At 38.9% G+C, this 26,826-nt stretch overlaps 1 protein-coding gene across 4 annotated transcripts; it reads right to left on the bottom strand.

The window, feature by feature from the left end:
• Positions 1–1,926: 1,926 nt before the first annotated feature.
• On the bottom strand, positions 1,927–24,845 carry NUP42 (nucleoporin 42). Of its 4 annotated transcripts, none has more exons than XM_035723226.1 (7): positions 24,558–24,845; positions 21,170–21,398; positions 19,172–19,266; positions 14,146–14,222; positions 13,303–13,389; positions 10,221–10,305; positions 1,927–2,536 (listed from the first exon to the last, which is right to left on the bottom strand). In XM_035723226.1, exons 3-7 carry the CDS (start codon positions 19,245–19,247, stop codon positions 1,959–1,961), a joined length of 903 nt encoding a protein of 300 aa, XP_035579119.1. In that variant the 5' UTR covers positions 19,248–19,266; positions 21,170–21,398; positions 24,558–24,845; the 3' UTR covers positions 1,927–1,958. The 4 variants fall into 4 exon arrangements, with proteins under 4 accessions (XP_035579119.1, XP_027430744.2, XP_035579118.1 ...); XM_027574943.2 differs by lacking the exon at positions 24,558–24,845 and adding an exon at positions 23,810–24,042; XM_035723225.1 differs by lacking the exon at positions 24,558–24,845 and adding an exon at positions 23,506–23,636.
• Positions 24,846–26,826: the final 1,981 nt, after the last annotated feature.

The following is a 26,826-nucleotide window of genomic DNA, read 5'->3' as shown; positions in this document are numbered from 1 at the left end:
TAGACCCGCTCTCCCAGAATTGGTTCTTGCCTCACTGAATAAATCCAGATGGTGGCACACACTCTTGTGGTTGCTTTTCCCCCCTTCCACTCAGGCTACCTGGCCACCACCTCATCGGTACCTGTTTCTGATTTTCTGAAGCCCTGCTGCCCCTTAGCTAGGTCTAGGAGTTCAGGCCTTCTTGGACTCCTGATACCGGTATGCGTAAATACTGCTGGTTTCTACTTTGTGAACTCCTTTGCTTTAGTTTCTCACACTTTTAGGTAACCCATAGCACTTACTTGTGCTTTTTGACAATAGCACTACTTCACCACCTTGGATCTAAGTTCACCACGTGTGTGTGTGTGTGTGTGCACACACGTGTGCACACACACACACACATAAAATAGGCTTCAATAATTACAACAAAACTCCCAAATCGCATATTACTAAGTAGCCTAAATGCAGCTAGATAGGCTCCTGTTTCCCAACTTGCTTATAGAATCTCATGAAACACTTGGTAAAAAACACATCCCCAGGCCTAGCCTAGTGGATATATTATTCTGGATATGTAATTTAACAAACACCCCATGAAATGCTCATCATCAGGCAAATTTAGAAATCCTACATCCTTAATTTGCATCCTCAGAGCCTCTGGGACACTGGGAAGTTCAACTGGGATCCACAGGTAAGCCTGGTAGCATAGGGTTTATTCCATCATGTAGGAAAATCCTAGGAGTGAACCATAAGTTGGAATAAACACTGGAAAGTCTTTAGAGCTTGAGACCAAAGCAGGAACTTAGGATCTTTTTACTCTTTCTACACCAAGGATGGTTTCAAACATACACCCCTGGGCTACAGATTCCATCCCAAATTTGGGGTTTCCATAAATGTTAGCTGGGAGTCATATAGTTCTTTGAAAGAAGTAACATAGAATCTGGATCTTCTGAGGACTGAATTCTTTGCATAAACACTAAAATCATTTGGGGTGCATATCTTTTATTAGGTAAGGTTCTATTTTCACATTAAAAAGCTCAATCCCAGATCTATGTCAGGTAACTGTTCTGTAGTGTGAGCTATGTCATTATAGAAGCTTGAGAGAGAACAGAACTCTGACACATAAGCCTCAACTCATGACAAGTCTTTGGCTTCTTGGATCAACTATATGTAAGATATACAAGATATTACTCTATCTGAGGGCACAGGGAGATCGAAACATGTCTGAGAATTCTAACAGAAGCTCACCAGAGCTGGTGAATCCTGACCCCACCACATACAGTATTTATTCACATGAGACCACAATTTCCATTCCTCTTAAAATCTGCCAACTTGATGGGATAATATGAGGAATAAATAGAATTATACAAAAGTTAGGCCCTGATAAAAATCAGTCTAAAATTGTTGAAGGAAACTCAAATGGTGGTCCATGAGAGAGTCAAAATTGGAGGGGTCACAAAATTACGGGGGTAAAATGCCTTTTGTAGGTCTGAAAAATAAAAAGAAGAAGTTTAAGAACTGTTATTTCTCTAAGAGAATTTTCTTTAACATGAAGGATAGTCACGCTACTGATGTTTATTTGGTAAGTAAGTGAAATACTTAAGCATTTTTTTCCCCTAATGGCTTTAGAAATATTCTTCCTAAAAAAAAAAAATGTTTAAAGGTAAACCTCTAAAGGGTAAGACGGTAAAGTTATATAGATGAGAAAAGCACTTTATTCAGTGCACACTGACAGTTTTTTTCAATTCCATTCATAATTAAAGTAAAAAAAAAATCTTGTGGAGTATTTTTTATGCTTTACTTAGAAAAAAATATTGATTTTCAAGACCCCTAAAGTTATTAATGAAAGCTTATATTCCTTTTAAGTATATATGTACATATATACATACATACGTATATATTTGAACTACTCAAAGCAATTTTAGACAAATCACTCAAAACAATTTTAAGAGCTGTTCTTTTCTGTATTTAAAATTGTCCTTTCAAATATTTACAAGTTCCGCAGGTGGTGGCTTTAAAGGAATTTTTCCCAGAGTAAATTTCTTGGATTGAAATTGTTCTAGCTCTTCTGCTGTTAATTGATCCCTGGGTGTGAATAATTCATTATCTGTTGTGGTGCTGCCATTTGAGACTGGGAGAGAGGTGGATATGCTACTACTTCCAAAGGTGTCACTAGATGACTTGGAAAAAGCAGTGTGAGAATGTGAGCCTAGACTACCAAAACCAGCCATAGAAGTGCCACTTCCAAAGGCTGGGGCCCCTGGAGCTCCAAAAGAGCCTGCTGCCATGGAAGCTGGAAATCCTGAAAATCCAGGTGATCCAAAACCAGAAGCTGCAGGACTTTTAAAAGAAAATGAAGCAGCAGATGTGACTGCAGGTTTCCCAAATCCAAACGTTGGAACAGAAGTAGTGATGGCAGAACTGGCAGAGGATGCAGCTCCAAATGCTGGAGTATTCCCGAACACAGGAGGACTTCCAGAAGGGGCAGAGGCAAATCCAGAGCGTGGTTTAAAACTAAAATTCTGAGCATTAGCACTGCTGCTGTTATTCACTGGAAAACCTAAAAAAACCAGAAAAAGGAAAAAATAACCTATTATAGTCAGAAAATGTAGCCATATTAACCACTCCTCCTTTTTTTTTCTTATTTCTGCCACATCTGAATGTTGAGAAGCTTATTGGATGGAAGGAAAAGTGAAAATAAGAAGCTAGAACAAACCCACAAAACCCTGTTGTCCTATCTTTCTGCTGTACTGATCTCATTTACCATCCTCACTCATGGAGACAGCTTTGAGAAACCTCTGGGATTAGCAGATGGACTTTCACTTTCTGCCTCAACTCCAAATAAATCAGCTACATCCATTAACAAAGAAGTAACACTTTCCTTAGCTATATTCGTTTAAGCAAATGTAGAGGGGTCACTTAATTTCAGTTTCCTCTTGTATAAATGGAGTGATTCTCAAGCTCCTTCCAGCTCTCAACTAAGATGAATCTGATGAAATCCTACTCTAATAATTGACATCTCAAGTTTTTGGCTAAAATTTTTCCTGAGTTGCCATTTTTATTTTTATAATACTTTTTATGATAGCTCAAACTCCTCAGTCCTAATTTGCCTTTTTGTCTCTGAGAACCACTGGGTTACCTGTGTATCCTAACTTAAAACAATTTTTCTTTTAAACAAAAAAAAACCCCCAAAAAAAGCCAAAAAAAAAAAAAACCCAAAGCGATGCAGTATTGTCACTTGAGAATACTATACTGTTATACACAGTCAAAAGAAGGTCCTCAAGGTGCTGCTACCATAGCTATTATGTATTCCTATAAAACTTTTGAAAAACCATTCCTAAAATATACTTTGAAAGCCGGAGCCATAGGGTCTTTCAAAAAAACGTGCCCAGTCTGACCCCTATTTTACAAATGACTGATGAGCCAAATTCTTTGAACCTCCATTATAGAGGGTAGGAGAATCTGCAAGGATGATTTAAAAATCACTTAAACAGAGGGAGGAAGATGGTGGAGGAGTAGGAGACCTTAGTTTTCTCTGGTCTCTGGAATTCAGCTAGATAGCTATAAAATCATTCTGAACACCTGTGAACTCAACTGGAGATCTAAGAAAAAAATTGCTGCAATTCTACAAATAGAAAAGCGACCACTTTCTGCAAGGTAGGAGATGCAGAGAGGTGAATCCAGGCGATGTATCCAAAGATAAACCACGGCGGGGAGGGAGCCTCTGCAAGCTAGCTATAGGAAAGTGATACAGCAGTGGAGCGCAAAATGGGAACTTGTAGAAGTCTGCTCAGGTGAAGGACATCCCTGCCCGAAAGGCGCTCAGATGGTGAACTGGGCGGAATCCTAGGTGGGACAGTGTGATCTCAGGATCCCAGGGGGCAAAGGAAGACCAGGGGGGCCTGAGTGTGGCAGAGTTCCCAAGCATCAGAGCCACGAAGCTGGCTGCAAACAGTGAGCTCAGGAGTGGGCTTTCTGCTTAGTGTTCCCACAAAATGTGAACCGTGGCGTGGTCAGGCAACCATTCTCTGAGCAGGGGCCCAGCAAGTGGGAGAACTGTGGCGAGACTCCCCTTTTTCCCAAGGGAGGAGGGGTGCAGGTGCGAGCTGCAGGAGTCTGCAGGGTTTGGAGACTGAAACAGAGTTGCGTGCCTGAAATACAAACACTTGGTCACAGGCTGGGTGAGCACAGAGTGCTGACAGAGACCAGGGAGACAGCTTTTCCCTGAGGGTGCACTGAGAAGCAGGGGGTGTGAGCCTTCAGCTCCAGGGTTAGACTGGGAGACTGCCATTTTCATTCTCATCCTCTAACGCAGCATGGAAAGCCGTCAGGGAACTAAAGCCACAGAGAGCAATCTGGAGCACTTACACTTAGTACGGCCCCCTGGCAAGGGCAGTGCAATTCCATCCAGGACAAAGACACCTGAGAATCAGCACAACAGGCCCCTCCCCCAGAAGATCACCAAGAACATCTGGCTACAACCAAGTTTACTGATCACAGAGAACTGCAAAACTTCAGCGCTAGGGGAAAATAGTATATAGTATTCGTGGTATTTTATCATGATTCTTCAGTCTTTCAGTTAAAAAAAAAAATACTTTATTTGACAGAAAGAGAGAGAGAGAGGTGCACAAGCAGGGGGAGGGTCAGGCAGAGGGAGGGGCAGGCTTCCTGCAGAGCAGGGAGCCTGATGTGGGGCTTGAGCCCAGGATGCTGGGGTCATGACCTGAGCCAAAGACAGACGCTTAACTGAGCCAAACGGGGGCCCTACAGTCTTTCAATTTAACTTTTTTTCCCTTTTCCTTTTCAACCAATTTCTTATTTTATCAACTCTTCTAAGTCTTTTTTAATTTTCATTTTTACAGTTACATTCTATCCTTTCACTGCATTTAATTTTATTTTTGTACATACATAAGTTTTTCTTTCTTTACAACTTTAGGATCTAGTTTTCTAACAAACAGACCAAAATACACCCAGGAACTCTTGTACTACTCTGTTCTGTTCATTTGTCTAATTATATTCTCTCTCTCTCTTTTTAATTTTCTTTTCAGTTTCTGGCCTCTTCTGATTTGTTCACTGTATATTTCTCTGGGGCTGTTGTTGCTATTTTAGTATTTTGTTCTCTCATTCATCTATTCTTCTATGGACAGAATGACAAGACAGAAAAACTCACCTCAAAAAAGAGAACAAGAGGCAGTACTGACTGCCAGGGACCTAATCAGTATGAATATAAGTAAAATGTCGGAACTAGAGTTCAGAATAACAATTACAAAGGCACTAGTTGGGGTTGAAAAAAAGCAGATGACACTAGAAAGTTCCTTTCTGGAGAAATAAAAGAGCTAAAATCCAATCAAGTTGAAATCAAAAAGGCTATTAATGAGATGCATTAAAAAATGGAGGCTCTAACTAATAGGATAAATGAGTCAGAAGAGATAATTAGTGATACAGAAGACAAAATGACAGAGACTAAAGAAGCTGAGAAAAAGAGAGATAAACAACTACTGGATCACGAGAGGAGAAGTCGAGAGGTAAGTGATACCATAAAGCGAAACAATATTAGAATAATTGGGATCCCAGAAGAGGAAAGAGAGAGAGGGGGGCAGAAGGTATACTGGAGCAAATTATAGCGGAGAACTTCCCTAATCTGGGGAAAAAAACAGGCATTCAAGTCCAGGAGAACCCCCCTCAATATCAATAAAAATAGGTCAACACTTTGACATGTAATGGTGAAGCCTGCAAACTTCAGAGACAAACAGAAAATCCTGGAAGCAACTCAGGACAAGAAGTCCTTAACCTAAGAGGGTAGAAACATTTGAGTGGCAGCAGACCTATCCACAGAGACCTGGCAGGCCAGAAAGGAATGGCATGATATATTCAGGGTGCTAAATGAGAAAAATACACAGCCAAGAATACTTTATCCAGTAAGGCTGTCATTCAGAATAGAAGGAGAGATAAAGAGCTTCCAGGACAAACAGAAACTAAAAGAATTTGTGATCACTAAACCAGCCCTGCAAGAAATATTGAAGGGGATTCTTTAGGCGGAGAGAGCCCAAAAGTAACAAAGACCAGAAAGGAACAGAGACAATATACAGAAACAGTGACTTTATAGGTAATACAATGGCACTAAATTCATATTTTTCAATAGGTACTCTGAATGTAAATGGACTAAATGCCTCAATCAAAGGACACAGGGTATCAGATTGGTTAAAAAAGCAAGACCCATCCATATGCTGTCTGCAAGAGATTCATCTTAGACCCAAAGACACCTCCTGATTGAAAGTGAGGGGGTGGAAAACCATTTATCATGCTAATAGACATCAAAAGAAAGCTGGGGTGTCAATCCTTATATCAGATAAATTAGATTTTAAACCAAAGACTGAAATAAGAGATAAGGAAGGACACTGTATCATAATTAAAGGGACCATCCAACAAGAAGACCTAACAATTGTAACTATTTATGCCCCTAACATGGGAGCAGCTGTTTATACATAAACCAATTAATAACAAAATTAAAGAAACACATCAACAATAATACAGTAATAGTAGGGGACTTTAACACCACACTCACTGTAATACAGATCATCTGAGCAGATCAACAAGGAAATAAGTGCTTTAAGTGACACACTGGACCAGATGGACTTCACAGATATAGTCAGAACATTCCATCCCAAAGCAACAGAATACACATTCTTCTCTAGTGCACATGGAACATTCTCCAGAAAAGATCACATCCTGGCTCACAAATCAGGTCTTAACCGGTACCAAAAGATTGGGGTCATTCCCTGCATATTTTCGGATGACAATGCTTTGAAACTAGAACTCAACCACAAGAGGAAAGTCAGAAAGAACTCAAATACATAGAGGCTAAAGAGCATCCTACTAAAGAATGAATGGGTCAACTAGGAAACCAAAGAAGAATTTTAAAAAACTCATGGAAACAAATGAAAAGGAAAACACAACTGTTCAAAACCTTTGGGATGCAGCAAAGGCAGTCCTAACATGAAAGTATATAGCAATACAGGCCTTTCTCAAGAAACAAGAAAGGTCCCAAATAGAAAACTTAACCTTACATCTAAAGGAGCTGGAGAAAAAACAGCAAATAAAGCCTAAACCTAGCAGGAGAAGAGAATTAATAAAGATTAGAGCAGAAATCAATGAAATAGAAACCAAAAGAACAGATCAATGAAACTATGAGCTGGTTCTTTGAAAGAATTAATAAGATCGATAAACTCCTGGCCAGACTTACCAAAAAGAAAAGAGAAAGGACCCAAATAAATAAAATCATGAATGAAAGAGGAGAGATTACAACCAACACCAAAGAAATACAAACAATTATAAGAACATATTATGAGCAACTATATGCCAACAAATTAGGCAATCTGGAAGAAATGGATGAATTCCTAGAGACACATAAACTACCAAAACTGAAACAGGAAGAAATAGAAAACCTAAACAGATCCATAACCAGCAAGGAAATTGAAGCAGTCACCAAAAATCTCCCAACAAACAAGTCCAGGGCCAGAGGGCTTCCCAGGGGAATTCTACCAAACATTTATTTATTATTATTATTATTTTCTACCAAACATTTAAAGAAGAATGAATACCTATTTTCCGAAGCTGTTTCAAAAAACAGAAATGGAAGGAAAACTTTCAAATGCTTTCTATGAGGCCAGTAATACCCTGACCCCACCAAAAAGGAGAATTACAGACCAATATCCCCAAAGAACATGGATGTAAAAATTCTCACCAAGATACTAGCCAATAGGATCCAACAGTACATTAAAAGGATTATTTACCATGACTGAGTGGGATTTTTTCCTGGGCTGCCAGGGTGGTTCAACATCCACAAATCAATCCATGTGATACACTACATTAATAAAAGAAAGGACAAGAACCATAAGATCCTCTTAATAGATGCAGAAAAAGCATCTGACAAAGTACAGCATCCTTTCTTGATTATAACTCTTCACAGTGTAGGGATAGATGGAACATACCTCAATATCATAAAAGCCATCTATGAAAAACCCACAGTGAATAACATTCTCAAAGGGGAAAAACTGAGAGCTTTTCCCCTAAGGTCGGGAACATGACAGGGCTGTCCGCTATCACCACTATTATTCAACATAGAAGTCCTAGCTCCAGCAATCAGATAACAAAAAGAAATAAAAGGCATCCGAATAAGCAAAAAAGAAGTTAAACTCTCACTCTTTGCAGATGACGTGATACTATGTGGAAAACCCAGAAGACTCCCCCTCAAAACTTCTAGAACTCATACAGGAATTCAGCAAAGTGGCAGGATATAAAATCAGTGCACAGAAATCAGTTGTATTTTTACACACCAACAATGAGACACAAGAAAGAGAAATTAAGGAGTCAATCCCACTTACAATTGCACCAAAAACCATGAGATACCTAGGAGTAAAACTAACCAAAGAGGCAAAGGATCTGTACTCAGAAAACTATAGAATATTCATGAAAGAAATTGAGGAAGACACACAGAAACGGAAAAACGTTCCATGAGCATGAATTGGAAGAACAAATACTGTTAAAATGTCTATGCTACCTAGAGTAATCTATATATTTAATGCAATCCTTATCAAAAGACCATCAACTTTTTTCACAGCATTGGAACAAATTACTCTAAAAATTGTATGGAACCAGAAAAGACCCTGAATAGCCAAAGGAACAAAACAGACACAGATCAATGGAACAGAATAGAAAACCCAGAAATGGGCCCTCAGATCTATGGTCAACTAATCTTTGACAAAGTAGGAAAGAATATCCAATGGAAAAAAGACAGTCTCTTCAACAAATGATCTTGGAAAATTGGACAGCCACATGCAGAAGAATGAAACTGGACCATTTCCTTACACCATACACAAAAATAGACTGAAAGTGGATGAAAGACCTAAATGTGACACAGGAATCCATCAAAATCCTAGAGGAAAACACAGGCAGCAACCCCTGTGACCTTGGCCACAGAAACTTCTTGCTAGACAAGTCTCCAAAGGCAAAAGAATCAAAGGCAAAAATGAACTATTGGGACTCCATCAAGATAAAAAGATTTGCACAGCAAAGCAAACAGTCAACAAAACCAAAAGACAACTGACAGAATGGGAGAAGATACTTGCAAATGTCTTTTCAGAAAAAAGGCTAGTAGTTAAAATCTATAAAGAACTTATCAAACTCAACACCCAAAGAACAAATAATCCAATCAAGAAATGGGCAGAAGACATGAACAGACATTTCTGCAAAGAGGACATATAAATGGCTAACAGACATATGAATAAATGCTCCACATCACTTGCCATGAGGGAAATACAGATCAAAACCACATTGAGATACCACCTTACACCAGTTAGAATGGCTAAAATTAACAAGACAGAAAATGACAAACGTTGGCAAGGATGTGGAGAAAGGGGAACCCTCTTACACTGTTGGTGGGAATGCAAACTGATGCAGCCACTCTGGACAACAGTATGGAGGTTCCTCAAAAGTTAAAAAGAGAGCTATCTTATGACCCAGCAACTACACAACTAGGTATTTATCCAAAGGATACAAACACAGGGATTCGAAGGGGCACATGCGCTCCAATGTTTATAGCAGCAATGTCCACAATGGCCAAACTATGAACGAGCCCAGATGTCCACTGACAGACGAATGGATAAAGAAGATGTGGTATGTGTGTGTATATTATTACTCAGCCGTCAAAAAAAAAAAAAAAAGAAATCTTGCCATTTGCAACGACATGGATGGAATTAGAAGGTATTATGCTAAGTGAACTAAGTCAATCAAAAGAAAGTCAATCAGAGAAAGACAATTATCATATGATGTCACTCATATGTGGAATTTAAGAAACAAAACAGAGGAGCATAGTGGAAGGGAGGGAAAAATAAAACAATGACATCAGAGGGAGACAAACCATAAGAGAATCTTAATCACAGGAAACAAACTGAGGGTTGCTGGAGGGGAGGGGGTGGAGGGGATGGGGTAACTGGGTGATGGGCACTAAGGAGGGCATGTGATATAATGAGCACTGGGTGTTGTATGCAACTGATGAATCACTGAACTCTACCTCTGAAACTAATAATACACTATATGTTAAATAAATGAATCTAAATTTTAAAAAATAAAAATATTAAAAAAAATAAAATGCCACTTAACACACCTTCAAACTTTATGATCTAAAACCTCTAAAATCCTATGTTTCTAAAATTGACGAAGTCTTGCATTACTTTATCATTTACCTGGTGATCCAAATGTTACTGCTTGTGTACTGCCAAATCCAAATGCAGGTGCTGCTTGATTTACTCCATCCTTTACATCTGAGAGCTTTAAAAAAAAAAAAGTAGGCAAATAATAATTGATGAATAATTCTCAATTACCTTTTCTATACATTTTATAGCCAAATTCAATTTTAAAAACGTACACTTAGGGGCGCCTGGGTGGCTCAGTCAGTTAAGCGGCTGCCTTCGGCTCAGGTCATGATCCCAGAGTCCTGACTGAGCCCCACATCAGGCTCCCTGCTCAGTGGGGAGCATGTTTCTCCCTCTGCTGCTCCCCTAGTTGTGCTCTCTCTCTTTCTGACAAATAAATAAATAAAATCTTAAAAACCAAAAAAACCAAAAAAACCCCCGCACACTTAAAAATATGTTTAACATAGAAAAATGCCCATAATATGAATATGCACAGAAAAAGATGGACCAATCTCAACGAGGTAAGAGCAACTGGCTGATGAATTATGGGTGATTTTAATTTTATTTATGCTTCTAAAATAGTTTCTAAATTTCTTCAATGAATATATATTAAAATGAAAAAAAATTTTAATAATACATTTCAGCGTCTCTAGGTTGATTATCAAGAAACCTAGATTTCGGGGCGCCTGGGTGGCTCAGTTGTTAAGCGTCTGCCTTTAGCTCAGGTCATGATCCCAGGGTCCTGGGATCGAGCCCCGCATCAGGCTTCCTGCTCTGTGGGAAGCCTGTTTCTCCTTCTCCCACTCCCCCTGCTCGTGTTCCTGCTCTCGCTCTCTCTCTGTCAAAAACAACAACAACAACAACCAAACTAAAAAAACCCCCTAGATTTCATGTAAAAGCCTTTAGAGGCTACCCAATCTGCTTACTTTAATACTTGAACTGAAGTTGATTCACAATCACATTAAAAGCTTACTATTAAAATCTAGTATTTCCTATTCCCTGAGAATACTTTCTGTTCTTGCTATGTTCTACTCTAGAAATGTCTTTCATCTCTGCATAGTGAAATCTTAATCTCCTTTTCTTTTTTTTTTAAGCTTTTATTTATTTATTTGAGAGAGAAAGCATGAGCAGGGGGTGAGGGGCAGAGGGAGATGCAGACACCCCGCTGAGCAGGTAGCCCGATGTGGGGCTCAATCCCAGGACCCTGAGATCATGACCTGAGCCAAAGGCAGACGCCCAACTGACTGAGCCACCCAGGTGCCCCTTTAATCTCCCTTTTGAGGAACCTTCCCTTACTCCATACCTCCAAGAACCTTTTCCTAATCAACTCAAACAGATATGATTTCTCTCATTTGGAAGCCTCAATAGCATTTTTCAAAAATCAGTTTCATTGCGGTATAGTTTGTATGCAATAAAATGCATCCATCATACATACATATGGATTTCAATGAGTTTTGATAAACTTAATAGCCACCACCACAATCAAGATTTAAAACATTTCCATCACCCCTAAAAGATCCTTTGTGTTCCTTCTCAGTCAAGCCTCTCCCAAACCCAAGGTACAGTGAGCCACTCATCTCCTTCCTATCACTATAGATGAGGTTTATTTTTTTTCCAATGATTTTTATTTTTTATTTTGTTTTTTTTTTTTGAAGATTTTTTATTTATTTATTTGACAGAGAGAGACACAGCGAGAGAGGAAACACAAGCAGGGGGAGTGGGAGAGGGAGAAGCAGGCTTCCCGTGGAGCAGGGAGTCCAATGCAGGGCTCAATCCCAGGACCTTGGGATCATGACTCGAGCCAAAGGCAGACCCCAACGACTGAGCCACCCAGGCACCCCCAAAGATTTTTAAAAATTTATTTATTTGAGAGAGAGAGTGAGTGAGCAGGAGGGAGAGGGAGAGAGAATATGAAGCAGACTGCACTGAGCACAGAGCACAATGCAGGGCTCAACCTCCACCCTGAGATCATGACCTGAGCTGAAATCAAGAGTCAGACGCCTAACTGACTGAGCCACCGAGGCACCCTGATGAAGTTTGTTTTCTTCAGTTTTTATATAAATGAAATCACATAATATGTACTTTTTTTTTTGATGTTGCTCTAGCTTCTCTCCCTCAGTGTAATATTCATTAACAGGTAAATAGATAAACATATACATATGCTGGATTAAAAGAACAAAGAATGAACTACTTGGCATAAAGAATGAACTACTGATACACGCTAAGCCCCTTGTGGGTGGAGTGTCCAAGACCCTCACCTATGGAGGGGCCCCTAGGCGGCTAGCAAAGAGCAAGGAAGTTCTAACTCCAAGGGAAGTTCTGCAGTTCTTTGGACTCAGTTATCCCTTCTGCATTAGCAGTGGTGATGGTGGGCCACCTCTCACACAGGAAGAATACTTCCAAGAAGTCCTACTAAAATTAAATGGCATCATAACAACTAAACAGTGAAGAAATGAGCTTACCCAAGAGTCTAACTGTTTAGGAGGTACATATTTAAGAAAGGGGTGGGGTGCTGGAATGGTCACATAGTCATTTACTAAGTTAGGCAATCACAACTCTTACATCCTTTTCAGGAAGTAGAAACATCACCTGAGAAACTATAAATATCTTATTTCAAAATAAGGTTCTTAAGTTTTTATGGGAATAAAACATCATAACTTTATTGACAGAGATAATGAATATGCTACAGTCAGGACCATGTATCTGTGGAGACAAATGGGTATATATCTACTAAACGCATTTCTGTATAAGTCAGGGGACATATGGTGAGTGTTTTTCAGTCACAAAAGTATACGTTAGTCTAAATGTATATTCAGATCATTTTTCAGAGCAATTTCTTTGTAAATGCTGATAACCTTATATATTTGAATTTATGTAATATTTTCAAAACTAGACCACTGAAGTAAAAAACTTTACCCTAAAAACAGTTTTAGGAAAGCAAAGTTATCTGTGCTTTTCTGACTAAGCAACAGAGAGAAAGCAATTCCAGGACTTTAAAAGATGATACAGTCTTGAGAATGTGTGTATCATAGTTCCTGACAGGATTTTAGCTTTGCTTTCCAAATCCAAAGTGAAATTCTCTGCAAATAAGCAACAGATAAGATACTTCCACAGAAAACTCTCCAATACTCACCAAGGCTATGTTAGTTGATGTATTTAGACTCTTCAGTTCATTTATTCTGTTTCTCCATTGATTTATTAACTGTTGAAGGGAATTTAGCTGAAAAGAGAAGACAGAAAAAAGTGAGTCAACTTTGAGGGTTTAAGTTTGTTTCTCCAACAACTTCATGTGGTTTATTTGCCAAAATCACAAAAAGTTGATAAGACATTTTTATGGCCCATAACTTGTACAATTTGCCCAAGATGTTCCAGCTGTAGCTCCCTCCCTGTTCTCCAACTCCTGGTGTCAGCTGGTTCAGAATCTCAAGTATGTGGCAGCAGAGAGAGAGTTATATCGGGATGGGAGGCAAACAGGTGTACTGGTTGAAATGTCTGATCATGACTGTAGACAACACAAAAATACAGTTTATGTCATTTCCTTTAGGCACCAAACTTAATGAAGCCCAGCTTTTTTATTTTTTGACATCTGATACGTGAGAATGTTAATATGTATAAACAGACTGTGTCTTTTTTCACTTTGTTTTTCTAGTATTCATCATGGTGTTTGCACCTAAGAGACGTTCCGTAAATGTCAAATGATGAAAGGGTCTGAATTTTTCGGACTGATCGCTGGATAATTTGTAATAAAAATAGTGACACTCTTAGTTACATAGTGAAAATATATTATTACCATTTTAGAAAACCAACCAATTTCAAAGAAAGTAATTTAGAAAATAAAAATAACAATAGCCTTGTCTTGAGAAAAATTATAGACCTCATCCACTTTGCCAACATACAAGCAAGCCACTACAAACAGAGAAGACAGTAATTAACAGCTAAGCTGGTATCAAGGTAGATGAATAGGAAACAAACTTACATAACTCTGTAAGTTATTGCTGGTTAAGAAGTTATGGTATTCAAGCCTCAACTCCTCTGGTGAAATGTCTGTAAAACCTGAAGTGAGGAATCAATTGGAATCTTTAAAATAAATACCAATACTTTTAATAGTATAGTAAAGCTAGAAGTGCTAGACAAGAAAATATGCTGATGTTGATAAGAAAATTTTCATAATCATAAGGAAAAATTTCAAAGCCTATAATCTAATGTTGAACAAAGTATAAAGTTAGAATAAAGTATAATTGGATATGTGATTTTCAAAGGGGGAAATTTTCTAAAGATGAATGGAAGGGATAACAAAGAAAAGAAAGGGTTGACCACATATACATTCAAATTTCTGTCTAAAAAATATTCAGTATGCCAGAAACTATAATAGGCAAAATTAAAAGGCAAACAGTAAACTGAGAAAACCATGACTGCAACATATATGATAGGAGAAGAGCTAATATCAATGTATAAATGGTACTTACAAATCATTAAGAAAAATAAGCTAATATGGGCAAAGATAATAAACACCCAATGCTTTACTTAATGGCAAAAATTAAAAATGGACGTTATTTATTGTTATTAAGGGTGTGGTAAAATGGATATTCTCCTAAATTGCCTTTAACGGAATTAAAAAGGTATTTTTCTGGGAGGAAAACTGTCAATAAGCATTAAATGCCTTAAATATGTTCACACCTTCTGTCCTTAATAGAATTTCTAGGATTTAACCTCAGGCATTAATTAGACATATAAAAAAAGAGTTTTATGTATGAAGATGATCATTCTAGTATTTTTAGTAGAGACAAACTGAAAACAACAAAGTAGAATATAAAACTAGATTATGATTCTAATTTCATATATTTATATGAATGCAGGAAATATGGTTGTGTGTGTGTATTTGGAAAGACCCTAAAATGTTATAGTTGTTATCTCTATGAGATCAGGTGATCTTTATTTTATTTACATATTTCCATGTTTTTCAAGTTTTCTATGGCAACAGCCATAAATTTATAATTAGGAAAACTTTATAAGAAAGTTCAGAATGTTCAGGATATTTTCTACAGAGAATTACTTGTAACCCAGATATCATTAACTCCATGGACCCCTACACCCCAGAATAAATAAAAGACTAAATATTCAAATTAGAACCTTGGATTCTTCTAACAACTTATCTTTATACCATCTTTATTAACTGTTCAGGTCAAAAAACCTAGGAATCCCTTTGCCTTTCTCTTTCCTCACATCTAATTAATCAGCATCCTGCCAGTTCTAACTCCAAACAGATTTAACCAATTCTGTCTCCACTGCTAGTAACTATAACCCAGTCAGTCACGAGCATTTGTCCCCTAACTCGTCTCCTTGCCTCTATTTTGCTTCCCACCCCCTACCATTCCCTACACACCATTTCTTTTCATACAACAGTCCAAGTGAGTTTTTTCTAATCAGATCATGTCCTTCTCCTGCTTAAAGCTCCACATGGTTACCTAGTACAATTAGGCCCAACATGACCTGGCTCCTGGCTGACTCCATGGCCTTATGTCCTGTGACTCTTTCCCTTGTTCACTCTCCTCCAGTGGTTCAGGCCTCACTAGTCCTCAAACTTGCCAACCTTGTTCCTATAAGGGCCTATGCACTAGTTACTCCTATTGCCAGGACTGTTTTCCCCAAATATTCCCACAAGTGACACCTTCTTTTCACTTAGGACTCAGCTTCAATACTGTCTCCTAAGAATGGATAACCACTCTAGCTAAAGGAAACTGTCCCTCTAGTTACTTTCTCCTCCTTCCAGCTGTTCCTCCTCTGAACCACAGGACATGGAAAATTATGTGAGTGACTATTTTCTTAATTCTCTCAGGGGTGGTACAAAAGTAGTATCATTTTAGATATATAGGAAAAGTTAATTCATTATAATTGATGTCTAAGGACAGCAGTTGGGTGCCTGGGCACCTCAGGAGGTTAAGTGTCTGCCTTCGGCTCAGGTCATGATCCCAGGCTCCTGGGATCGAGTCCCACATCGGGCTCCCTGCTGCTTCTCCTTCTACCTCTCCCTGCTGCTCTTGATCTGTCTCTCCCTCTCACACTCTCTCTCAAATAAATAAAAAAAATATATATAAAGACAGCAGTTCTCCAACTTTTTAGTCTCAAGACCCAAATATGTTCTTAAAAATCATTAAACAATCCCAAAAAGCTTTTGCTTACATAGGTTATATTTATCAATATTTACCATATTTAAAATGAAAAATAAGAAATATAGACCATTATTTGTTAATTCACATAAAAATAAGAAACCAGGGGTGCCTTGGTGGTACAGTCGGTTTTGAGCGTCCAACTCTTCATTTCGGCTCAGGTTGTGATCTCAGGGCTGTGGGATCGAGCCGTGTCAGGCTCCATGCTTAGCTTGGAGTCTACTTGAGATTCTCTCTCTCTCTCCCTCTTCCTCTGCCCCTCCCCCTGCATGCACTCTCTAATAAATAAATAAATCTTAAAAAAAAGGAACCAATTACATATCAACATAAATGAAGACTATTTTTCAAAGCAAAAAGTAAAAATTTAGTGAGATGAGCAGCATTGTCTTATGTTTGTAAATTTTTTTTATATACCTTAATTTAAAAATATTTTATTGCTAAAAAATGTTAACCCTCTTCTGAACTTTCAGTGAGTCATCAGTTTTTTGCTGATGGAGGGTCTGTTTGTAAGTTTTTTTAATGTTTGACTTTAATAAAAGACTGCAGGATTATTATATCTGCTTCTACATTCAATCTGTTGCAATATATTGCCTGAAGTATATGAAGAAAGTCTGTTCTAACACAGATAAGTATTTGGAAATGGAGGACTTAAATAGCTTTTTCACGTAATTGTGGATTTTCTTCTTTGACCCTACATCAAAACTTGATAGGTTGTAGTTTCTTAAAGGTTAGCTATAATGCAAACTCAAACCATATTAATTAACCTTTTGTACTATTATATTAAATCCAGTGGTTTATCTTGCACTTAGGATGGATTTTTCAGCCATGCATAATTTTTACTTGAAAGCTTGAATTTTGTCACTGGCAATAAACAGTCAGTTGTTTTCTTTGAAGTGACAGGCTCACTTCATTAGTTTTTTTAGGAAATGTTGCCAAATACCTAAGTCTAGATAACCACAGTGATCAGTCATTCTTTCAAGTAAAAATTGTCTGTGAGAAAAGTGGATAGTTCAGTTTACAACTCAAATGATAACCAGTGCCTTTCCTCCAGATAACCATCAGATGTGAGTATGTGGCAGAAGCACTTTATGTGCACTTCCCATTTTGTCACACAGATCAAAAAGGTGTGCCCTCAAGGGTCAAGATTAATAAAATCAGTATTTTTACCTCTTTATCAAAAATTTTAAGTGAAAAATGGCATTAAAAAAATTTTTTTTATTGGGGTGCCTGGCTGGCTCGGTCAGAAGAGGATGTGACTCTTGATTCCGGGTTGTGAATTTGAGCCCCACACTGGTTATAGAGATTACTTAAATAAATAAAACGTAAAAAAAAATTTTTTTTGTATTGACTACTATAGTCTGCTAGTACAGTAGGTTGCCTCTGCCTTGACTCATACTAAGATACAAGGAGTTTTACTCATCAATGTTTTTGCAACAACACTGCAAATGTCAACAGAGTGAAAATGGCAATTAATGTCTTAGTACTATTATGAAAATTGAGTTTTGAGCCTTTGAAAGGGTCTCAGGAATAGGACTGCCAGATTTAGCAAATTAATAATACACGATGCCCAGTTAAATTTGAATTTCAGATATATAACACTTTAGTATAAGTATGTCCGAAATATTACATGGAATATTCAGATACTAAAAATATTATTTCTAAGGGGAGCCTGAGTGGTTCAGTTGGTTAAGCGTCTGACTCTTGGTTTCAGCTCAGGTTTTGATCTCACGGGTTGTGGGATAGAGCCTTGTGTTCGGCTCCCCGCTCAGCAGGGAGTCTGCTCCCCCCTCTTTCTCTCCCTCTGCCCCTCCCCTGGCTTGTGCACTCTGTATCTCTCTCCCTCTGGAATAAATAAAAAAAATCTTAATTAAAAAAAACCCCACTAGTGAAATTATCTTATTTATTTGTATTACTTACTGTCTCCCTCAAGAACATAAGCTCTGTTAAGGGAGGGACCTTGTCTGTCTTGCTCATCACTATATCCTTAGAGCTTAGAATAGGGCCTGGCACAAAAGAAATTCTGTAAGTATTTTCTTGAATGATTGAGTGAATAAATAACTAAGGACTGGTGTGACACCAATGCTCACAGGGAATGAGCAGGTAGAGCTGAGACAGAGCAGGGATCCCAGAGTTCTGAGGGATTGCAAGGGTTCTCATCTGCTAGGTACTTGCTGTTTACTCAATAGGGCAGAGGCCCAGGACCATCCAAAGTGGGATTAGAAAATGTGGTGCTCTAGGTTTCAGCTCAGAAAGGGCTTAGGGACTATGGACCAAAGAAAACAGAAGGGAAAAGGGTGTTCTAAAAAAATGCTATCCCTGTAGCCCAGCTAAAGCTCTTTACCTTCACACATTATCTCCAGGATAGGTCTCAACATGCTTTATGAAAAATAACTATCTTTAGAAGAAAATACAGGGAAGAAAGGGAGAATAGAATCAGGCAGCCAAGGCCTTAATTGCAAGTAGGATGTGTGAATCTTCTATTCACTGCAGGCAGCTAAGAGGTTCTGAAGTTGTACCTGTAGGCAACCAAGAAAGCAGAGACTCTTTGAGGGCTTACAGAATTGGAATTGTGGTGGGTGCTGATTTCAGTATTTTCTCATGAGAACTACGTATCTTAAAAGAACTGTATCTTCTAAAAAAAAAAAAAAAAAGAACTGTATCTTCTCATCTTTATCTCTGAATTACGAAGTTCTGCCAGAATACTGGGATACTTCAAACAATGTCCAAACTTTCCTAGCTGTAGCTAAGTATGTGGTTAGTTTACTTGGCATGATCTTGGTTTTAGAAAATAAGAGTTGTAAAACATATTTTAAAAACATACAATTTCTCAATTACCTGAAATATTAGGTTTCTTTTTCATTGGCGAATAAACAGAAAACATCCACTGCCCTGATGATTCCCAAATTTCCATATCTTTTATAATTCCTTCCCTGGGGGGAAAAAAAGAGCAAAGGATCTTTTTCAATTGCTTATTAAAATTTATTGTTTATAATTTTCAATGATTGAAATTTTAAATTGTAGTAAATATGTAATTTTAGATTTTTTTTTAAAGGTTTTATTTAGTTTAGAGAGCGAGTACACGTGCCAAGGGGGATGCAGAGGGAGAGGGAGAGGGAGAAGCAGACTCCTTGCTGAGGGTGGAGCCCGACCTGGGGCTCAATCTCAGGACCCTGAGATCACGACCTGAACTGAAATCAAGAGTTGGATGCTTAACGGACTGAGCCACAGGCGCCCCTAGATTTTTTCCATTGTATTTTCTGAAGACTATTCTTTTTTTTTTTAAGACTTTATTTATTTGACAGAGAGATAAAGAGAGAGCACAAGTAGGCAGAGAGGCAGGCAGAGGGAGAGGGAGAAGCAGGTTCTCTGCTGAGCAGGGAGCCCGATGCGGGGCTTGATCCCAGGATCCCGGGATCATGACCGGAGCCGAAGGCAGCCACTTAACCAACTGAGCCACCCAGGCGCCCCTGAAGACTATTCTTTAAAGCAGAATTCATGAACTAAGAACTATATTTCATGATTTTAACTATTATAGTATCAAAGAAGTTCATAGTTTTGGTTTTCCAGTAAACTGAACCATTAGTCAACAGATTTGGTAAGTGAAACTATTAAACTATACATATATTTTTTTAAAGGTTTTATTATTTATTTGAGAGAGAGAGATAGAGTGAGAAACAGCATGAGAGGGTCAGAGGGAGAAGTGGCTCGAGCCTGATGTGGGACTCGATCCCAGGACTCTGGGATCATGACCTGAGCCAAAGGCAATCGCTTAACCAACTGAGCCACCCAGGCGCCCTATACATATTTTAAAGAACTAAAATAAAATATACAATACTAACTTTAATCTTTCTTTGTTCATTATCATAAACATCAATGATCATTTAACTGGAAAAAGACAGAAAGCACCATGTAATATAGAACCATAAAATTTTTAAAGTGGGTAGGACTTTAGAGATCATTTTGTCTAATTCTCATGTTTGCAAAAGGGGACAACAGACCCATGCCCATATAGTTAATTTACTGGCAAAGCGGTGGATAGATTCGACTCTAAATTCAATGTTTCCCTCCCCCATCCAGAATGCTACGATTAATAAAATGATAGCTACCACAGAGACACTGTATTAAATTCAGGATTTTTACAACATCAAATATAGGAACGAGGGCTTTATTTGCTCCTTTACCTTTAAAAAAAAAAAAACTGTATATGATACATGGCTCAAAATGTTTTCCACTCATTCTAATTTATTATGGGAAATAAAAGACTAACGACTATATTTAAGTTCTGTCCTGGGACCTGAGGCAACAGTTACAGAAAGCCAGGGACTATTTTGGCACCAGTCACACATTCTACCATGATCAGAAAATAATAAGGAATCTTCTCCACAGTAGTAAAGGACATCAAATGAAACCAGTTTCAATGGAGTAGCTGAAGTAAAAGTTTTAGGAAGAAATATACCAGCTGCTGTAAGTGACCACCAAGAGTACAAACAGCTTTAAATTACCTCATACTTTGTAAAGAACTAATATTATACAACAAACTTAAGCAGAACTACCTTAGAAAGATAGTCACAATATAGTGTTATCAATAGAAAAATGGAAAAAGCATAATTAGCCCTGAGAAGTTACTGTGCTGGTATGGAAAGGTGAAATAAAGTATACTCTGACATATGCAAAACAGTGGTTATCTCTGAGTGATAGGATCATGGGTGCATTTTCTTTTTGCTTATTCTGATTTTTTAATAATGTATCACTTCTTTTTTAAAGAAAATATTGTAGGTACTTTTGAAAAAAATGAGCAAATGGGTAGTAATTTCTCTGAAGGCTTCCACTTACAGAAGCTTCTTATCATCTTTCTGCGCATCAGAGCTGGGTGAAGCAAATGGATTCTGGGACAATCCAAACCCTCTGTTCCTGCTAGTTGAAGCTCCAGAATCGAAGGAACTGAAAGAAGGCTTTTCTTGATCTCTGCTGCCCCCCCATGGTGTTGATTTGGAGAAGCTGGATGGCTGGATAACGCTGGAATATCTTTGGCTGGTGGTATTCCATCCACGTCTGTTACTACCTGAAAATAAACAATAAAACAATTTTATTGGCAATTCCTCTTTTAAATCTCTAAAAATTTCATTATATTATCTTACTATGTGCAGACATTATGTAAAGATTCAACAAGCACCACATTTCCACTCATTTTAAATCATAAAACTCTTCGTTTTTCACTTATTTTTAGTTACTTGTAACCAACAAATCATGTAATGGTCTAATGGCATTTTTTGTTTAACAAGATTGAGAGGACTGCAAATCCATAGAAAAATAATGATATATTAGTAAGTTCAGCTGATATAACCTTATTAAGTAAACAGTCCCTTGACAGATTTAGGATGTATCCTAAATCATAAGCTCCTTCAGGATAAAAAGCTGCCTTTATCATTCTTTGCTCTCCTACTGGGCCCTATATAGCAGTAATGTCTGAAGAATGGACAATGTATTAAAAAGTTTGTTGAATATAAAATATTAGATTCTACCCTCTGTCCTTGAATAGATGCCTAAATCTATTTGACTCAGTCTTACCTCTGGGAAAACAAGACCTACCCACCTATCTTTCACAGGGAGGTTATAATTTACATTTGAATAAAATGTATTCAGTTCTATTATCAGCAGATTCTAATATTTCATAATTATCACAATAAGCCAACAGGACTCTCTTCCCTGTATCTGTATTTTAAAAAAATCTTGGGGTGCCTGGGTGGCTCAGTTGGTTAAGCGTCTGCCTTTGGCTCAGGTCATGACCCCAGGGTCCTGGGATCAAGCCCTGCATCAAGCCCGCATCAGGTTCCCTGCTAAGCAGGGAGGCTGCTTCTCCCTCTTCCTCTGCCTGCTGCTCCCCCTGCTTGTGCTGTCAAATAAATAAATAAGTAAAATCTTAAGTAAAAAAATAAATAAAAAATCTTATCACTTAAACTACCTCATTTACTCATCACTTCCTAGTTGGGGCCAAGATAATTTGCCTTGTTTCTGACTGAATTAAGAGATATGCCATGAAATATATTAAAAACTGGAATGATGGGAGATCTACTCCTTCATGAAAATTCATCTCCCAACTCTAAAACTACTTAATAAAACCAAAGAGGAAAGGGAACAGATTGCTGGGCCAGATCCCTCATTTAAGGGTTAGTGGTCTTTTATTTTTCTGAAGTTCCAAATCCTTTGGGGGATGACACAACCGAAGAAGTTCATTCTTTCTTTTCTATATAGCTTTTGGCCTTCACTTATTAATTATAGAAGCATTTGTTTCTGGGAGATAAATACTGTTTACTTGCTGAGTTTTATTTATGTTTTCTTCATCCATAGACCCATTCAATATTTATTTTCTAATTACTACGTCTATAGTGAGTCTCCACAGAATGTCAAATATTAAGTAACTTCTTCCAGGAAATACACTCACAAATATCAGACCCCGAATCCTAATTTTTGGTTTGGAATATTTCACAGGACTAATTCTGGGTGATGCAAAAGGACTGTCTTCAAGAAGAGGGATCAGACGTGAAACCACTATGCATCACAGACTAAGGGTCAGATGAACAGTCCTAAAAGAGGGAAGGGAAGGGAAAAAAAGGAAAGGGAGGGGGTCAGCATCTTGTGATACTTTTAAGGACTAAGTTTCAATCCTAATAAAGACCTAACTATTCATCTGACCTTAAAAACCTTGTGTTGGGTTTCATTTCTGATCCCGCCTCTCCTTGAACACAGTCCTTTCACATCATCTGCAATTGGCTTAAATATTCCAAAAACTTTGACAATGACTTAGACCCAGGAAGTAGGTCAACGCGGTCCTCCACACCCCCTTCCCTCACAGCTTAGAGTTCTTTACTGGGCAACCAACCCTTCCAGTTTTACCACCAATGTTATGAGCATGTACATTCGCCTAAGGTAGAGCTTTGCAGCTATTAGATTTTCCAAAGGCGTTTGCTACTTCCCCAACGTTAAGCATCCAGGCTTTGATCCCAGCTGCTAGCCCTTCTCTCGAAAGAAGTTTAGTAACAATTATATTTAGGGTAGCAAGGGAAAAAAACAGTACGCTTAAGGGTAGTAAAGCAAGGAGGCGTCTGGGTCGAGCTACACCAATTCTCCGGACCATTACCACCCACAGACAAGGTAGTTTTGACACGTACTTCCGACCTAAAAACTCATTGTTTCGCACTAGTACCAAAGGCCAAGTCCCTGCCTTCATCCCCTTAACCACAATCAGCCGAATGCCTACACAGCGGATAGCAGCATTGTAGAGAACCTGTGCCGGGCCCGGTGGGCGGGGCCGAAAAAAAGGACGACGCGAGCACGTCAGCGTCACCTGACTGGTGCGCCGCCGCGCTGCGCCGAGCGGCAGGCCCCAGGCCGGACGCCCGTTCTCAGCCCGACGGCCCTAGCGCGAGGCCTTCCCCTGCTCTACCAGCGGCGGAGGATGGAGGAGAACGTCACCTGAGGGCTGTTGCTGCCGTCCTCCGCCCGCACCCCCGGCGCCGGGATGTTCGTTCCAGCACCGGTCTCCAAAGCGGCACCGGCCTTGAAGGAAGAACTGACAAATGGTCATTGCGACGCCGTCGCCCACGGAACGGTCTTCAGTCAGCACCCTCAGCGGACGGAGAGCCCAAAGCAACCGAAGGTCCCTCCCTGCTACCGTGACGTCATCTTCTCGCGCCCCTCCCCCCCGTGTCCAGCCCTGGGATGAGAGGCGTAGATTTTACCCAATAGGATTTGAGAAGAGCGGGGCGGGCCCCCCCCCCCCCCACTGAGTTGGGCTTGGGAAAGCGGAATGCTCGAATGGTAAACGTGGAGGAAGAGGTGCGTTTGCGCGTTGGGCAGGGCCTCGGACTTCAAGGAAAGCTTGAGGGTCCGGAATGAGAGGAAAGCAGGTTAAGGAAATTTAGATTTTCAGCAAGGCCCTGGAGGGGAGGAATAGTTGTGGTTTGAGAGACCGAGTTGTATTATTCATTTGTACTGTTGAGAAAGTAAAAATCCGCGCAGCCATTCATCAGGTGGATAACAGATAAAGCCAGTTATAAGGTAAACAGGAAACAGTGTTTCCTTCAGGGACAGCCTGCAACTGAAAAGTATCATAACCCCATCTTTGGATAAACACTACATTCTTACACTCTGAGAAAGCTAGTTCTTTAAAGTCCCCGTACACGCCGCTGTTTGAAATTGTATCAATAAGAATGAAACATACCACTCTTGCCTGGAGGAACTAAGACACTTTGACACAGAGAAGCAGTATCGATTTCTTCCCAGGTACAGAGCTTTCGATAAGACGTTCCTGAAAAAAAACATTCCGTATCTTTCTTAATTTTGTAGTTTCCAAGGAAACACGATCCTACATCCACTTCTCAGTCCAGAGCCGATGTTGGTGCCCTTACACACAGCTCTGCTTTGCTTTGAGCTTATAAAATTTTACCTAAAATCTACTTAGCTCACAAATCTTACAGTTGTCTTTTCCTTTGGTGAGGCACCCTACTGTTCCTCTGGTTCGCGGTCTCCTTGGTTGCCAGGAGGCAGTAAGTATGACTGGGATTACAGGTTTGTCCCTGGTGGCTGAAGATGATTGGCCATTGTTCTTGCTCACATCTTTGGATTTTGAGTACAGTGGAATCTACAGGAGCACTGGGAATAACTGCTACAACGTAGTTTAAAGTTTTTATTTTAAGTAATCTCTACCCCCAAGTTTATTTAAACCTAGTTTATATATATAAATACTAAGTGGGGCCCCTGGCTGGCTCTCGCAGTAGATCCTGCAACGCTTGATCTCGGGGTCATGAGTTCAAGTCCCACGTTGGGTGTAGAGCTTACTTTAAAAAAAAAATCAATTTACTTATTTAGAAACGTATTGAAGATTTACAAATTCAGAATAAGAGACTGTATTGCAGACCTGATACCCCATCACCCAAATACTTTATTTCCTACAAATAAAGACATTCTCCTACATAACCACAGTACAGTCACCAAAATCAGGACGTTTATCTAATCCTTAGATTCTGTTCATGTTTTGCCAAATGTCCCAGTGTCTTTAAAAGAAAAAGATCCAGTTTAGAGTTATTGTTGCCTTATTCATATTTCTTTTTTTCTTTATTTAGCCTTACTCTTACTTCTTTAGTCTCCTTCATCCTGGAACATTTCCTCAGTCTTTCCTTGACTTTCAAGACATTAACATTATTAAAGAGCACAGCTATTTTGTAGAAACGCCTCAGTGCAGATTTATCTGATGTTTTCTTGTGATTGGATTCAGATTAAGCATCTTTGGCAGGATTATCGCGGAAGTGATGCCATGGTTTTCACATTGCACCTCTCAGGTTGTGTACAATTTCAACTTGTCCCATTACCTGAGGTGTTCACTTTGATCACCTGGTTAAGGTGGTGTCTGCTGAGCTACTACAATGACTCTTTTCGCCTTTGTTATTAATAAGAATATTGCGAGGAGATACTTTGAAAGTATAAAAATGCCATTCCTCCCCAAGTTTTTTGGTTCTTTCATTTATTTATTCCTATCAGTATGGCCTCCCAATTTTCCATTTTTATTCAGTGGGTTATAATCTATTACTGTCATTATTTTGAGGTTCAAATCATCCTCAATTTGACCAGTGAGAGACCTGTGATTGCCTTTGTTTTTTAACATATCCCATTAATTCTTTGAACACTTCTTTACTCCTTGGCCCAAAAGATGCTCCAGGCTCAATCTTATACTTTCCCTGATCTAGTCCTAGAATCAACCATTTCTTCCAGGAGTCCTGGGTCTTTAATGGTACTTAGAGGCCAAGATCTGAGCTTTGAATTTTCTCATTGTGTTGTTAGGTCTTTGCTCCCAAGCCCTTTCATGAGCATTGCTAGGAAATATATACTATAGACATACATTTACATCAATACATATTTCTGTATATGTATTAGAAACTATGAGTTTACACTGATAACCTCCAGTTCGATCCCAAGACCACAGAATTTATTTTCCTCTTGTATTTCTAACTTCCTCCTTTGATAGTGAGAAGCTGGGTTCCCAGTATTCATACTTATTTTGAGCAATTCCCTTGTATTAGCCAGTTTCTCATTGTGGCCACTGACTTCTCGTCTATGCAAAGACCAACATGTGTAAGGACTCTGCTGGGATCAAAGATCTAAAATAATGCCAGTGGTGGCTGAAGCTTAAATAAGAGTGGGCATGGTGCTGTGTGAAAGTGGAGAGGTAGGCAAGGCCAGATCCCCCAGTTGAGATCATCTAGGTGGAGTGCTCATGAGACAATGGGAGACTAGGGCTGAGGAATGCAGAATTCAGTAGTGATCAGTTAGGGCAGGGGTAGGTGGAAATCAGGAGTGGGGTCACAGGAAGGAAACTTCTAATTTCAAAATGGCACAGTAAAAATAGTTCTGCCCCCCTTTCCTCTTGAAAATCATCTTAAAGAGAAAACAAGTAAAAACATCATCTTCGATTATACTAGGAGATAACCATAATC

The sequence above is a fragment of the Zalophus californianus genome, chromosome 12 (genome assembly GCF_009762305.2).
Source record: "Zalophus californianus isolate mZalCal1 chromosome 12, mZalCal1.pri.v2, whole genome shotgun sequence".
In the NCBI taxonomy this organism is placed as follows: Eukaryota; Metazoa; Chordata; class Mammalia; order Carnivora; family Otariidae; genus Zalophus; species Zalophus californianus.
Note: the sequence above shows the minus strand (reverse complement) of the source record. Positions and strands in the feature narration are given on the sequence as shown.

Bases quoted from the DNA above. Each gene is read 5' to 3' on its own strand.
- NUP42 (XM_027574943.2), bottom strand. From the start codon at position 23,921: ATGACCATTTGTCAGTTCTTCCTTCAAGGCCGGTGCCGCTTTGGAGAC. The intron at 19,267-21,169 runs GTAAGTGGAAGC...TTTTCCCCCCAG, and splicing joins AAAGATGATAAGAAGCTTCT to GGAAGGAATTATAAAAGATA. The intron at 13,390-14,145 runs GTAAGTTTGTTT...TTCTCTTTTCAG, and splicing joins GCAATAACTTACAGAGTTAT to CTAAATTCCCTTCAACAGTT.